Source organism: Bos grunniens, chromosome 4, assembly GCF_055505025.1.
Source record: "Bos grunniens cultivar Pamir isolate PY7600 chromosome 4, Bosgru_T2T1.0, whole genome shotgun sequence".
In the NCBI taxonomy this organism is placed as follows: domain Eukaryota; kingdom Metazoa; phylum Chordata; class Mammalia; order Artiodactyla; family Bovidae; genus Bos; species Bos grunniens.
Genome location: NC_141168.1, coordinates 20,694,865 through 20,708,819, shown reverse-complemented (window position 1 = coordinate 20,708,819; position 13,955 = coordinate 20,694,865). Strand labels below are relative to the sequence as shown.

Sequence of the window (13,955 nt, the reverse complement as noted above, 5' to 3'; positions counted from 1 at the left end):
TGCGACCCCATAGATGGCAGCCCACCAGGCTCCCCCGTCCCTGGGATTCTCCAGGCAAGAATACTGGAGTGGGTTGCCATTTCCTCCTCCAATGCATGAAAGTGAAAAGTGAAAGTGAAGTCGCTCAGTCGTGTCCGACCCTCAGCGACCCCATGTACTGCAGCCCACCAGGCTCCTCCGTCCATGGGATTTTCCAGGTACTAACCACCTCTAAACCAAAATGTTGCAAACCAAAAAAAGCCAAACAAAAACTGGCCAGTTGAGTCCATCCAGTAGAAGGACATGTTAATTTGTAGTCAGGTACAGCAATTAGTTGGGGCTTCCCTGGTGGCTCAGAGGTTAAAGCCTCTGCCTGCAATGTGGGAGACCTGGGTTCGATCCCTGGGCTGGGAAGATCCCCTGGAGAAGGAAATGGCAACCCATTCCAGTATTCTTGCCTGGAGAATCCCATGGACAGAAGAGCCTGGTGGGCTACAGTCCATGGGGTCATGAAGGTCAGACACGACTGAGTGACTTCACAGCAATTAGTTCATCGCTCTGTTGTGTCTGACTCTTCGTGACCCCATGTAATGTAGCCCGCCAGGCTCCTCTGTCCATGGGATTTTTTAGGCAAGAATACTGGAGTGGGTTGCCAGTCCCTTCTCCAGGGGATCTTCCTGACCCAGGGATTGAACCCAGGTCTCCTACAGGATGTGACTAACTGCAATTAGAGGGGGGCCTAATTTTATCTTTGAACTTTCACAAAAAGTTGTTATCCATGGTTAAGGCATCCTATGGACCCAGGTTCACTGTTCCTTCCTCATATCACACAAGTGAAGAGTTACACAGTTCTTAGTAGTAACCCACCATGCAGCTATGTCATAATGGGGTATTTTCCTGATGGTACAGTAAGCAAGTACATAGACTGAAATCTAATAGGTATGCGTTTGAATCCAATTCTGCTATTTCCTGCTATGTGATCTTAACTCTGAACATCTTTCCTCATTCTGTAGAATGGAAATAGTAATGTCTACCTGGTAGAGCTCTTGGGAGTATTAACTAATATAGTACTTCTGGGGTTGTGCCTGAGTCTTAGCGGGCATTCAAACAATAGGTCCCTTTCCTCTTTTCTTCTGAGCCTCTGTCCTTAACTAACCTCTACATTCAGCCTTCTTCAGAAACCCTAAGAAGGGACCAGGTGCTATAACGAGATAGTCCAAATGGAACCAGGTGTTAATGAATGAGGACCGTTCTTCATCTTGCTCTTGGTGTCTGGCTGTGATATTCTTCTCTCCTATTTGTGGGAGGCTTAACTGTTTGCCCTCAAATTTGGCACCACTCAGGGCTTCCTGTTGACAATTTCTGTCAGAATGCCAGAGAGAGTGAACAGAGGGCAGAGTCTAGGTAGACAGCAGTCAAGGAAAGAATATGCGGTAATCCTGAGTTGGGGGAGAAGGGGGAGACATGTTTTTTAGAGGAAGTGAATGAAGACATTGTCAGGCCTCAGGGAAACACGGTAAGTTTCTCTGTCGGTAAGCATTTATTGAGCCCCTGCTCCACAGAGGCTCAACTTTATCATGAGATTCCAAAGACCCAAGACCTGACTCCTCTTTTGAGTGTTTAGAGTCTAAAGGGACAATCGAAAGACAGAGAAAGGAATGGGGAGCAATCTGGCTGAATGTGCTAATCACACGGTTCTTAAAGGTTCTCGGGTTGAAGGAGCATTTGGATCCAAAAGGCTTCCTGAAAGCGGCAGTTCGAGGGAGGTGCAGGTCATGGGTTGAAGGAAAGGAGCACGGGGTCCAGAACAGCGGGTGCAAAGGCTTAGTGCTAATGGGCTGGTCCAGAGGGTGAGAGAAGCCCCTCGTCAACGCTCTGTGAGTCTCCCTTCACCTCCAGCCCTCTCTCACTGGCCCGGCAGGGACCAGGCAGGGGCCACCAGTGGTCTAACCTCGCTGGATCGCAGGACTCCGAAGAACGGGTAGAGGAAGGCAGGCACCAGGGCTGCAGCTCCAAGAGGCACTGCCTCGGACACCCAGTACACGGCGGTCACGATCAACACATAAGCACATGAGGCCTCCTGGAAAGGGAGGAAAGTGGGTGGTTAGAGACAGCATTGCCACCGAGAATCCAAAAGAGAGCCAGGGCAAAGGCAGCAGTCACACAGACGTCACCACGGGCGCTGGCACACAGCCCTGGGGGTGGGGACAAAGCTAGACGTGGCAGAGGAGTTTGCTGGGTTGTTGTTCAGTCACTAAGTCACGTCCGATTCTTTGTGACCCCATGGACCGTAGCCCGCCAGCCCCCTCTGTTCATGAGATTTCCCAGGCAAGAATACTGGAGTAGGTTGCCATTTTTTTCTCCAGAGGATCTTTCCGACTCAGGGATTGAACCCGCATCTCCCGCACAGTCAGGTGGATTCTTTACCAATGAGCCACCAGGGCAGCAGTTTGGTGGGCATGTGCCATCATATTTTGGTGGGTGAAGGTATGGCTGCTCCTTGGGGAGACTGATGTCTGGCATGTGGTTTGCATGAGTTTGCCACAGGGAGGCCACTGGACAGTCATGCTATCACGGCTCTACTGGTCCCTGAAACTGAGCAGGTAGGGACAGAAATTAACTGCAGTGTCCAGATCCAAGATCGTATATCATAAAGGTATATCATAAAGGAGTTCATACGGAATGTTTTGGTGTCAAGTTGATCCGATGCTAGAAGTTCTTGGGGTGGCTGAAGGCAAAGATCGATTTGTGTAACTGGTTCACGTGTGAATTCTGAAACTGGGCCATGTGAAGCGGGATCACTCCTGGCTGGGGGGGCGAGGGTGGGGGTGGGGAACTGTCCTGTGCCTCGTAAACCATTTAGCAGCATCCTTGGCCTCCACCCACCAGATGTCAGCAGTACCTCCGCAGTTGTGACAACCAAAAATGTGTGTGTGTGCTCAGTAGCACACCAGGCTCCTATGTCCATGGGATTCTCCAGGCAAGAACACTGGAGTGGGTTGCCATGCCCTCTTCCAGGGGATCTTCCTGACCCACGATTGAACCTGCATCTCCTGCATTGCAGGTGGAGTCTTTGCTGCTGAGCCACCCGGGAAACCTAAAGATGTCTCTAGACATTCCAGATGTCCCTTGGCAGTGGGAGAAGGGGGCAATTGTCCTTGTTGAGAACCAGTGCCCTAACCAGTCTGGGACTTTATTCTGCTTGCCTGATACACATGGAAACATCCTTCTGACAAAGGGAATGGGACTGCTCTCTGCCTGGAAAGGAGGGCCTGGAAATTTACCAGGGTTTTTCCCAGCCCACCCGCTTTGTTATTTGAACAGCCTTGGGGTGCACAGAATAATAATAATAAAGTATAATATTTTTATAAAAAAATTAGAGCTCCAGTGAGTCTGGTTACCAGGAATGGTGCTGATTAATGGTGGTGGGAAAGGTTTCTGTCTAAAGGCCTTAACCATGGACTCTGGAGGGCCCTGAGTAGAAGATTCAAGCTGGCTGTGGATTCCTCTGTTTATACCTAGTTCTAAACCATCTGGGCTTAGGTCTGACCTCCCCTGAGGCTGGCTGGCGATCAAGGAACCTGATAAACCTTGTTCTGTTTATCTCTCCCTTGGGTTCAGAACAAGTGTCCTCAGACTCTGACACAAAAGTTACAAAAGGTCGCTGTGATCAGTGAGGGGCGTCAGGGGAGATTAATCCAGCCTGGCTGGATGGGACCTTGCTCCCTCCTGATATGCATGGATTAGAGGGCTGGGGTTTGAGAAATGGGAACTGGGCCCAGCAATTGTTGACTGGGGCTCCCACTGAGGTTTCCTCTGGGGCCAGAAGATCAGAGAGAAGTTAAAACTTTTGGAAGTGCTGATAAGACAACAGAACTAATACTGGCGGGGGTGGGGGAAGGAAAGGCTCCCTTTGAAAAAGAATGCAACTTAGAGACATGCTCCCTTTATTGCAGAAATAAAAATACCTAAAGGGGTTCAAAATTCTTCAGCCCACCTGAGCTCACTCATTCCCGTTTCCTTTCTGGGAAAGAAACGGAATGGCAGGTGTTGGTTCTAGTTGATGAAAAGGAAATAGAATGTCTTTCTCTCTCTGAGAAGCCCTTATTCCTTCTGAAGAAACTTCAGTCCTTATGGCTTCATCATTACAGGTCCAGGAATGAAGCAGGGGTAGGGAGGGCGGCACAGAGAGAGAGAGCACGCAAGAGTGCTATTTCCTTCTACCAAGCATTTTGGTTTGAATTAGGAGAATTTAGATAAGCCAAGGTAAACTTTTTGATTGTAACTACGGTTAGGAATTAGAACAGGTTACTGGAGGAAGTGACCAAGCCACCTTCATTCAGCAGTATTAAGAACAGGATAAACTACCATCGTTTTTTTTTTTAACTGTGTCACACGGCACGTGGGATCTTACTTCCCCAACCAGAGATCAAACATGTGCCCCCTGCATTGGAATCAAGAAGTCTTAACCACTGGACCACGAGGGAAGTTTCTCCTGCCATCAATTTTTTAAAATAGCTTTTTGTTTTTATTTTCTATGTATTTTTATATTCATATTCACAAGCATTTTCTCTTTTTGCACTCAGTCACTCAATTGTGTTCAACTCTTTGTGACCCTATGGACTGTAGCCCACCAGGCTCCTCCATCCATGGGATTCTCCAGGCAAGAATACTGGAGTTGCCACATCCTCCTCCAGGGGATCTTCCGGACCCAGGGATTGAACCCATGTCTCCTGCTTTGGCAGGCGGGTTCTTTACCACTAGTGCCACCTGGGAAGCCCTCCCACCATCATTTTTATCTGAACTTTCCTTAGAGTTTTCTAACTTTCATTAGAAGAATGGGTAAGGGACCACCTTCAGATAACCTTTCCATTTCACACTCAGTTCATTCATGGAATTCACATAAATTTCCTTTTGCTTCTTCTCAACCATTTCAAATTCAGCAAGAAGCTTATATGCGATAACCCAGAACACTCTGTATTCTGGTTCCCTGCATCTGGCCCCGGGGTCCAGCAGGTTACTTAGTCCGTGTTGGGTGAACTGAACTGGGCTCTTCTGCTGGCTAGCAGGTCTCTCTTATCTGCTGAAGAAAATGTTCTGGAAGCCCCCAGCCCTGTTGTCAGTTCTTCTTGGCTCCTGTTTACAAACATGGGAGTGAGTTCAAAAGTGGGTCTCCCCACAGCAGATGCTTCCTGACTCTGCTGCCAACTGGTGCTTGCATCTGCTGCTTTCCCCACAGTTCGACCACCTCGATGAAACCCCACTGGAAGGAGCTTGAGGTCTGGTTATTTGGTGTCATAAATGATTGCAAGGGCTTTTGAGAATTTAGTCTCGGAGTTGGGTATAACTTTTATCCCACTGGGACGCTGAAGCTGGGCTTAGCTATGGATGCACCCCTGCCCCGGCCTCCACTTCCTCTTCTGTCATACAGGGGTCCAAGTCTGGGCCTCTGGCTCTAGGGAGCTGGGCAAGAAAAATTGGGAGGTCCTTCTAATCCTTCCCAAAATGTAGCTGTGGCTTGTCCCTTGAAGGACCATGAGAACTACAGGCCAGGACCTTCTGCCTAGGTCACTCCTCTCAGCTCCAGTCCAGAGAAAACAAGGCCGTTTAGGAATCTCAAGGATTAAATATCAGAATGTAAGTGTGAGGCAAGGGGGCTGAAGTGACGGGAGCCAGTCTCTGCGGTGGCCTGTGCCAGCTGTGGGTGCTGTGACCGCATCCTCTGTGATGTGCCTCCTCCTTGCAGAGAGAAGTAGCGTCTTACCGACACTGTGACCCACGGAGGAATCGCCGCTGTGGGCCACGCAGGGGAGAGTGGCAAGCAGGCTGCATTCACCTCTGAGGGCTTGGTCCACCCAGGTTCCACCTGGCGGTCCCAAAGGTTGTAGGGGGTTCGAATCATCTACCTTCCCAACCCCGTTATCACAGACTGGGAAGCTCTGCTGTTATTTAACCCCTTAGTTGTATCTGACTCTTTGCGACCCCATGGACTACAGCCCACCAGTCTCCTCTGTCCAGGCAACAATACTGGAGTGGGTTGCCATTCCCTTCTCCAACGGATCTTCCTGGACCAGAGACCGAACTCGTGTCTCCTGCGTTGGCAGGTGGATTCTTCACCAATGGACCACCAGGGAAGCCCATTTTCTGAAGGTACTGATTCTCATCTGGGGGTGATTTTGGCCCCCAGGGGATGTTGTAAGCATCTGGAAGCATCTCTGGCCATCACAATGGCAGGGGCTGCACTGGCACCTACCAGGCAGCGACCAGGAATGCTGCTGAACATCCTACAGTACCCAGCATGGTCCTTCCCTTGTGACAGAGAATTTTCTCTCCCCTCCCCTCCACCCCCCACCAAATGTCACCAGTGTGGCTGTCCCTACCCTAAGGTGAAACTCAGTTGGACAGAAGGCGATAAGTCAGTGAAGGGCTTAAATCAAGTGCCTCTTGATCTTAGTGAGTCCATCTTTAAAAACCTATTCAAAAATTATGTATAGACCCCAACAGAGCAGAGGCTCACCTTTCCTTCCTTTTCTCTTCTCTTTTCTCCCCCCACAACATCCCTCTTCTGTCAAAATTTATGGATGATTTTGCCTTCTTCAATGATTTGTTTTTCTGTTCTTTTTCTTCTCATGGGTTCTTCTCACTAGGCATTGTTAACCGAGAAGCTCAAAGACAGGCTCCCAGAATGAAATGGCAACACCGCTCTGCAGTCATGGTCCCCAGAGACAGAGCTGACTTAGGAAAATTGTGGGGTGGGGGATGGGGGTGCCTGATGCTGCCATGGAGAAGAGTGGGTGCCACTTGGCTGGCATTCCCTAAATCCATCTGACATTGAGTAAAACAAAACAACAATATGGACAGAAATGAAAATCACCCTATTGGGGACAAAGCCAAAAGCAGACTAGTATGTCAGCCAGGAAAACTGTCAGCACCAATCACTGTCTGCTAATCCCAGCCCGGCTTTCATCAGCGGCTCCCTGGCACTCTGAGGTATTTGTTCTACTGAAGATTTAAACCAGTTTGTTTTTAAGAAACAGTCCTAATCCCCTCTAACTTTATAATTACTTTTGGTTACTAAGTTACTCAGGGAGCTGAATGGAAAGACAGCCCTTCCCCTCCCACAAACATGATTAACCTTTCTTGGCTTATTTTTCCTAAAGTCTCAAGGGTAGTGCCAGCTGGGGAAAGGGGTAAAGACACTGGGAGGAGGAGAAGGCCAAGGAGGAAGAGAGGGAACACAAGGAGGGAGAGGAGGAGGGACGCAGGAGGAGGGATGGGGAGGAGAGGCGGGGGAGGAGGAGAAAAGGAGCCAGAGGAAAGAAAGAAAGGGAAGCTCTGGGTCTTCGGCTCACACCAACCTGGACAAAAAAATTCAGTCACTGTCTAGAGCTGCGGGCTCTTACTCTTTTTTTTTTTTTCTAAATCAAGTCATTTGTTGTCTCTCCTTCCACCGCTCAGAGAAGGAAACAGAGAGGATACAGATAATCAAAGGGCCATATGCATGGGGCCAGGGCAGGCAGCCAAGTTCCACTTTCAACTTAAAGTTCAGGAGGAACTTATTAAGTTTCCAATCGTGGTTATTAGAGCCCACTGTGGGTCACCCAAGGACCCTGGCTCGATGGACAAGAGCCCGGCTGGGGACTGCTCCCCAGCACACCCCAGGCTGGGGTCCACAATCCCCTCCCTCCCTGCCCCCTCCTCTATGGGGAGATCTTCCTGCATGTCCAGTTGCTCTCTCATGCCATGGTCACATGTTGACTCCTGGCAAACACCGCTGTCCAGAGCATCCTTATCGGTGTTCACCTAGCCCACTGACGGGCCACTTCAGCCAATGACCCACCCCCTCTTCTTATCTCACTCCCGGTTGGGGGCCATAAGATTGGGGGAACTGGGGATTGAAAATGGCAGTTTTGGGGCAGAAAGCATGTGAGCCTCCTCCAGGAAAGCATTTCCACTTCTTGACACCGACAGAAGAGCATGCTGAACTCTGCACTGAGCGCCCCTCTTCCCTCCAGCGACCTCCCCTCTGACCTCCCAGCTGACCCACTGGCCCCCGGAGGGGACGGGCCGGTACTCACACTGCTGGGGTGGAGCATGGGCAGGGGCAGCAGCAGGAGCGGCACGAGGATGACGAGCAGCAGCTTCCTGGCTCCGAGAAGTCCCTTCAGCAAGCCCATCCTGGACCTCCGCCCCTCGGAGCCCGCGCCAGCCAAGTGCTGTGCTGCTTGGCGACGCTCGCCTCCGTCCAGAAAGACTTCTCCAACCTTCCTCGGCTTCCAAGAGTCCTCTTTCGTTTTATGGGCAGAACAGGAAGGCAGGTAGAGCCCCTGTCTACACCAAAAGCCGGGCTCCTCGCCTCCGGTTTTAGGTGGGATTGGTGAGCATAGCCTCATGCCCAGCAAAAAGGAAGCAGGAAAGCATGACCCACGGGACCATAGTGGCTCGCTCCCTTTGCTAGATCAGTAATGGAGTCACTTTATTCTACAGCTTAGCAAAAGCCCCCTTAATCGATCAAGAGTACACCTCTGCTGCAGCTGTCTGGCCTCGAAGTCATTTAAAAGCTTCGAAAAAATAAAAGATGCCAAGAGTCTGTGGCGCCCTCCATCATTCTTCTCACTGATGGCCTGCTTTGGGCAGTACCATCTTCACTTTCTACCTGAGCCGGCTGTGCCCCCTTCCCTTAAAAAGTCTAGTCGTCCCCGCCCCCCTTCCCTTAAAACAAACCCCCAGGGTTGTCAGCAGAGCATGCTGGTCTCTTCTCCCAGGACCTGGCACCTTAACTCTGTTCAGACTTCTTTCCTTCTAATTGGTTTCCCATTATAAATTTGCCTTGAGCCTGGGCCTCCAGAGCAGGAAAAAAAAAAAGTCCCCAAGACATTCCTTTTTCCGTCACGGGACAAAATCCTGCTAGAGGCCCACCTTAACACTCCTTCACCTATGGGAAGCGGGACAGAGGCGGTAGCCACGCCCATTCATCGCAGCCAATCAGCACGTTGGAAAGAATGAGTCAGTATCTCTTCCAAAGGTGGTTCGGGATTGGTCCCAGCAGGGGCCTGCTGATTCCGCAGAACCCAAGAAACTTGCAAAGCTTATTTTTGTTCCTCAAACATCCTAGGGGCCGGAGTGATGACCATCACGGTAAACATAATCCCACCTCCCAACACACTGCTTTAACGATCCAAAGCATAAGACACTGAGCTTTCTCTTTGAGGGCCACTTGCTGACCTAGTCCTCAGGAAGATATGTCTGGTAGCAGGGAGAAAATGAAACATCAACCCTGGAGACATTTGCCCCAGAGGATACAACATCAAGAGGCTTCTCTGGTGGCTCAGTGGTAAAGAATGTGCCTGAAACGGAGAAGATGCAGGAAACGCGAGTTTGATCCCTGGGCTGGGAAGATCCCCTGGAGGAGGGCATAGCAACCCACTGCAGTATTCTTGCCTGGAGAATTCCAGGAGGAGCCTGGCCGGCTAGTCCACGAGGTCGCAAAGAGTCTGACACAGTTTAACAACTAAACCACCCACCACCACCACTGTACAACATTAAGTCTTTCAGACTTCCCTGGTGGCAAAGACCATTTACTTCAGTGCCCAGGTTAATACAAAGCATCAAAGTCAGCAGAGGACGTTAGCCTCTCAGAAAGACCACAGACCTTTTAGGGAGAGTGGGAAGGGTACTGCCTCTCTGGAAAAGTCTAGACACCAATTTTATTTCAGAGGCATTTGGAGGACGTCCATGGTCCTGGCTGGAGAAGGTGTTCAAATGCTTCTCTCTGAGGCTCTTTACCAAAATAGAAGCCGAAGGCTTCCTTTGACTGGTGTGCAAGGAGGAGGTGGGAGGGCAGAAAAAAATGGATGGGTTCAAGAATAGGGCCTTTGCAGACTTTGGACTCTTTCTGCTGCTTATAGAAGAAGAGAAGCGTTTCTCTTTTCTCAGAAAGGTCATGTGGATATGGGGCAAGGAAGAAAGAGAGAGAGAAAGCACCCACACTTTTATAATTGGTGGTCTTTGGCAGCATTGCCTTGATCTGAGAGGTGCTGTGGGGAAGTCAAGGGTTATGAAATTCATGTTCTTGAATTCACAGAACCCAAAAATGGCATTCTAAGGTCTGCAGCTATGCCAGTTGAAAACACTCCCCAGGCTAAAGGTGAAGTGAATCTGGAAAGGTGAGTCTTGAAAACCAGTTCTTCTTGACCCTTAAAGCAGGAGCAGCTGTGGGTGACCTGGTTTGAAATTGTCTTGCCATTGGAGGATGAGCTACTATGACTCATCTCTTTAAGTGCTTATTAAAGACTGACTGTCATATTTACTACATTCAAGCCTCATTTTTTGTGATGATTTTGAAACTCAGGAAGAACAGTGACATGTGTGTGATGTTTTGGTGGCAAACATTAAAGAGAGTGGATGCAGACAGCTGTGGAAGTCAACATTCAATGCTAAACCCGTGAGCCACTTCAAATTCTTTGGTGAGATAATCTGAGATAACAAGGATTCCACTGAGCCTGGAAACTCGATCATGACATTTTTATTACAACATAAGTGAATATTCGGAGAAAGCAGTGACAACCCACTCCAGTACTCTTGCCTGGAAAATCCCATGGACGGAGGAGCCTGGTAGGCTGCAGTCGATGGGGTCTCTAAGAGTCAGACATGACTGAACAACTTCACTTTCACTTTTCCTTTCATGCATTGCAGAAGGAAATGGCAACCCACTCCAGTGTTTTTGCCTGGAGAATTTTATTACAACATAAGTGAATATTCGGAGAAAGCAGTGACAACCCACTCCAGTACTCTTGCCTGGAGAATTTTATTACAACATAAGTGAATATTCGGAGAAAGCAGTGACAACCCACTCCAGTACTCTTGCCTGGAAAATCCCATGGACGGAGGAGCCTGGTGGGCTGCCATCTATGGGGTCGCACGGAGTCAGACACGACTGAAGCGACTTAGCAGCAGCAGCAGGAGCAAGTGAATATTTGTTAAATAAAATTATGTGACACAGTCATATCAGTAGTTCACCTTCAGGACTCTTTCCATTTTTTCAGACAAAACATTTTCTTAAGGAAATTTTACACATTGCTTCAGAAATATAAGACAAATTCCATTAATATGAGGCATCAAAAGTAGTCTAACAATTAGAAAGTTGAATGGTAGTTACCAGGGGCCAGGAGGAGAGGGAAAAGTGGAATGTTGTTTCATAGGTATTGTTTTTGCAACATGAATAAGTCCTAGAGATCTTTCACACAGCAGTGTGCATGTAGCTAAATGTTCTGTACTGTATTCCTAGAAATGGTTCGGTTCGAATGGTAAATTTCATATGACATGTTTTATAACCACAATAAAAAAAAAAAAAAGAAAGACATTAAAATGGGTTAGGGAAGTAAGGAGCACCATTTTACAAGCATTTAATTTTAGATCCGTGCCCTGCTTCCCAGGTGGCACTAACGGTAAAGAATTTGCCTGCCAATGCAGGAGACACAAGAGACGCGGATTCGATCCCTGGGTCCAGAAGATCTCCTGGAGGAGGGCATGGCAACCCACTCCAGTATTCTTGCCTGGAGAGGAGCCTGGTGGGCTGCAGTCCATGAAGTCTCAAAGAGTCAGACACAACTGAAGAGACTTAACATGCATGCATGCATGCCCTGCGCATGCCCCTGAAATATCTTCTGATTCACTACTTATGTGATTCTCCTTTAGTTAGATTCCAGGTGAGAGGACACAGCAATGGAAGTTTCAGCCTATAGATGTTTTTCAGTGTCCTTGAGGGAGGACACCAGAGGTAGCCATGAGAATGCCAACTATAGAAGAAACTTCCAAGATTTTTAGATGCTGCAATTACCCAGCATCTAGAAATGGCAGAAGGGTTCCATTGAGTCCAGGCAAGTTTCCACTGATGTCACACTCGGAATTATTCTTTGAGTGAATATGACAAATGTGTCTGGTTGTGACTGTAGTGTGTAGTGTGGCATTCATGAGACAAAATGGGAGAGTCCACTGCTGTCCAGGCTACTCCTTTACTGCTCTCCAGGCAAAGAGTCACGATTTGGGGTGGTGGTGTTGAGAAGAATATTTGATTTTGTTTATGAATGAAGTCATTGCTGTAAAACTCTTTGTGGGTAAACAATTTGTATTAAGACTAAAATAGTGTTTCAATGTCTACTATAACTGGCTTCACTGGTGGCTCAGTGGTAAAGCATCCACCTGAAATGCAGGAGCTGCAGGAGATGTGGGTTTGATCCTTGGGTTGGGAAGATCCCCTGAAAGAAGGCATGGCAACCCACTTCAGTATTCTTGCCTGGATAATCCCGTGGACAGAGGAGCCTGCAGGGTTACTGTCTATAGGGTCGCAAAGAGTCAGACACGACTGAAATGACTGAACACGCACACATCTAGTAACAAAAATGAAAATTTCATTTGTCTTTAAAAAGGTTGTGTCCTTCTTGTTCCTTTTTTTTTTTTTTCAGTTGACTGCCACATAAGTTTGGACCCGATTTATCAGTACAAAAGTGCCTTTAATTTATTTGTGGCAGGGTGAATGAATGAACTGCCACTGCTATCACCAGTCCTGAGAACAACCCTCTCCTATTCAGGGATCTCCTGCCCTTGGGAGCAGCTGTGTGTCCTCACATGGTGCTCAGGGCACCAAGTGTGGGCCTTTCTGCTTGGTGACTAGAGGAAAGCTCTTAGATCCGTTCTCATAGGCATGGAGCCCCAGAGCAGATGCAGGACTGACTGTCAGATTAGTACGCAGTGTCCAGGGACTGAGGCCTCAGCTGACCCCCTCCCCAACCCTCATGCAGGCAAAGCCCCAACGCTGAAGGTAGGCTGTGAGGCTAATCTAAGTTTTGGGCAATGCCTAACTTGTCTGTACCTTTGTTTTGCCTTTGTTTTAATCAGACAGCAATCCCTGAAGGTGGAGAAGGCAATGGCACCCCACTCCAGTACTCTTGCCTGGAAAATCCCATGGACAGAGGAGCCTGGTAGGCTGCAGTCCGTGGGGTTGCTAAGAGTCAGACACAACTGAACGACTTCACTTTCATGCATTGGAGAAGGAAATGGCAACCCACTCCAGTGTTCTTGCCTGGAGAATCCCAGGGACAGGGGAGCCTGGTGGGCTTCCGTCTATGGAGTCACAGAGTTGGACACGACTGTAGTGACTTAGCAGACTTAGCAGCAATCCCTGAAGGAGACAGTGAGCATCAGAGAGAGCCAGGCAGAGACAGTGAGAGGTTAGCCAGAAGAAATCAAGACGTGCCTTGAGGAATGGATATAGGGATATCAGAATCGGACCCAAAGACAGAGCAGCAGAGACACCGATGACCACAAAGAGACAAGTGGAGTGATGATGTCAAAGAGAACATGTGATCTTAGAAAGAAATTGAATGGAAAGGTATATATCAGAATCTGTATCTGGGGGGTGTACAAAATGTATAACTGGGGAATGAGAACGAGAGACTGGCTGGTTAGTCTTCTGAGCCTGAGAGTGAGGATGCAAAATGAGACTTTTCTTTGATGATAAATACATATTTCTTCATCCTGATATTTCTTCAAAAGATCCTGCAGCTTGTACTGCTAGGTAGGCTCCCTTATTCAAAGATTTTAAAGAAGTCGAGACCAGCTTTCATCATCACTAAACAACAATTGTTAAAAACCCATTTCAGAATCAGATTTAGCTCAGTGAGTCCTCGCTTATTCAAAGATTAGGCTTCTTGCAATTTTAGCCTCTTGAACCCAGTCGTAAACCTTGGAGAAGCTGGAAACATCTCTGAGCTGGTGAGGAATCTTAATTAGAATTGAGGTGATTTACTCCTGGCAGGGACCTTCTTGGATTAACTCTTCTTTAACATAGAATGCTAAAAAGACTTGCAATCTTATCTTTCAGGCCATGGCCAGTTAGAAAGAACAAATTGCAAAGGTCAAGTTATGTTGGTAGCAGAGGAAAGTGCACTCTTACAGCCTGACTCTGAGGAAGGCTG

The 13,955-nt window shown here is 48.3% G+C and overlaps 1 protein-coding gene across 1 annotated transcript in view; it reads right to left on the bottom strand.

Annotated features, from left to right (window-relative positions):
• SLC13A4 (solute carrier family 13 member 4) overlaps nucleotides 1-8,514 on the bottom strand; it is a 41,758-nt gene extending 33,244 nt beyond the window's left edge. The window contains exons 1-2 of the mRNA XM_086395424.1: nucleotides 8,058-8,514; nucleotides 1,931-2,059 (exon numbers count right to left, since the gene is read on the bottom strand). Of these exons, the coding sequence (XP_086251550.1) occupies nucleotides 1,931-2,059; nucleotides 8,058-8,372 (444 nt within the window). The 5' untranslated portion in view covers nucleotides 8,373-8,514. The remainder of the gene's footprint in view (nucleotides 1-1,930; nucleotides 2,060-8,057) is intronic.
• Nucleotides 8,515-13,955: the final 5,441 nt, after the last annotated feature.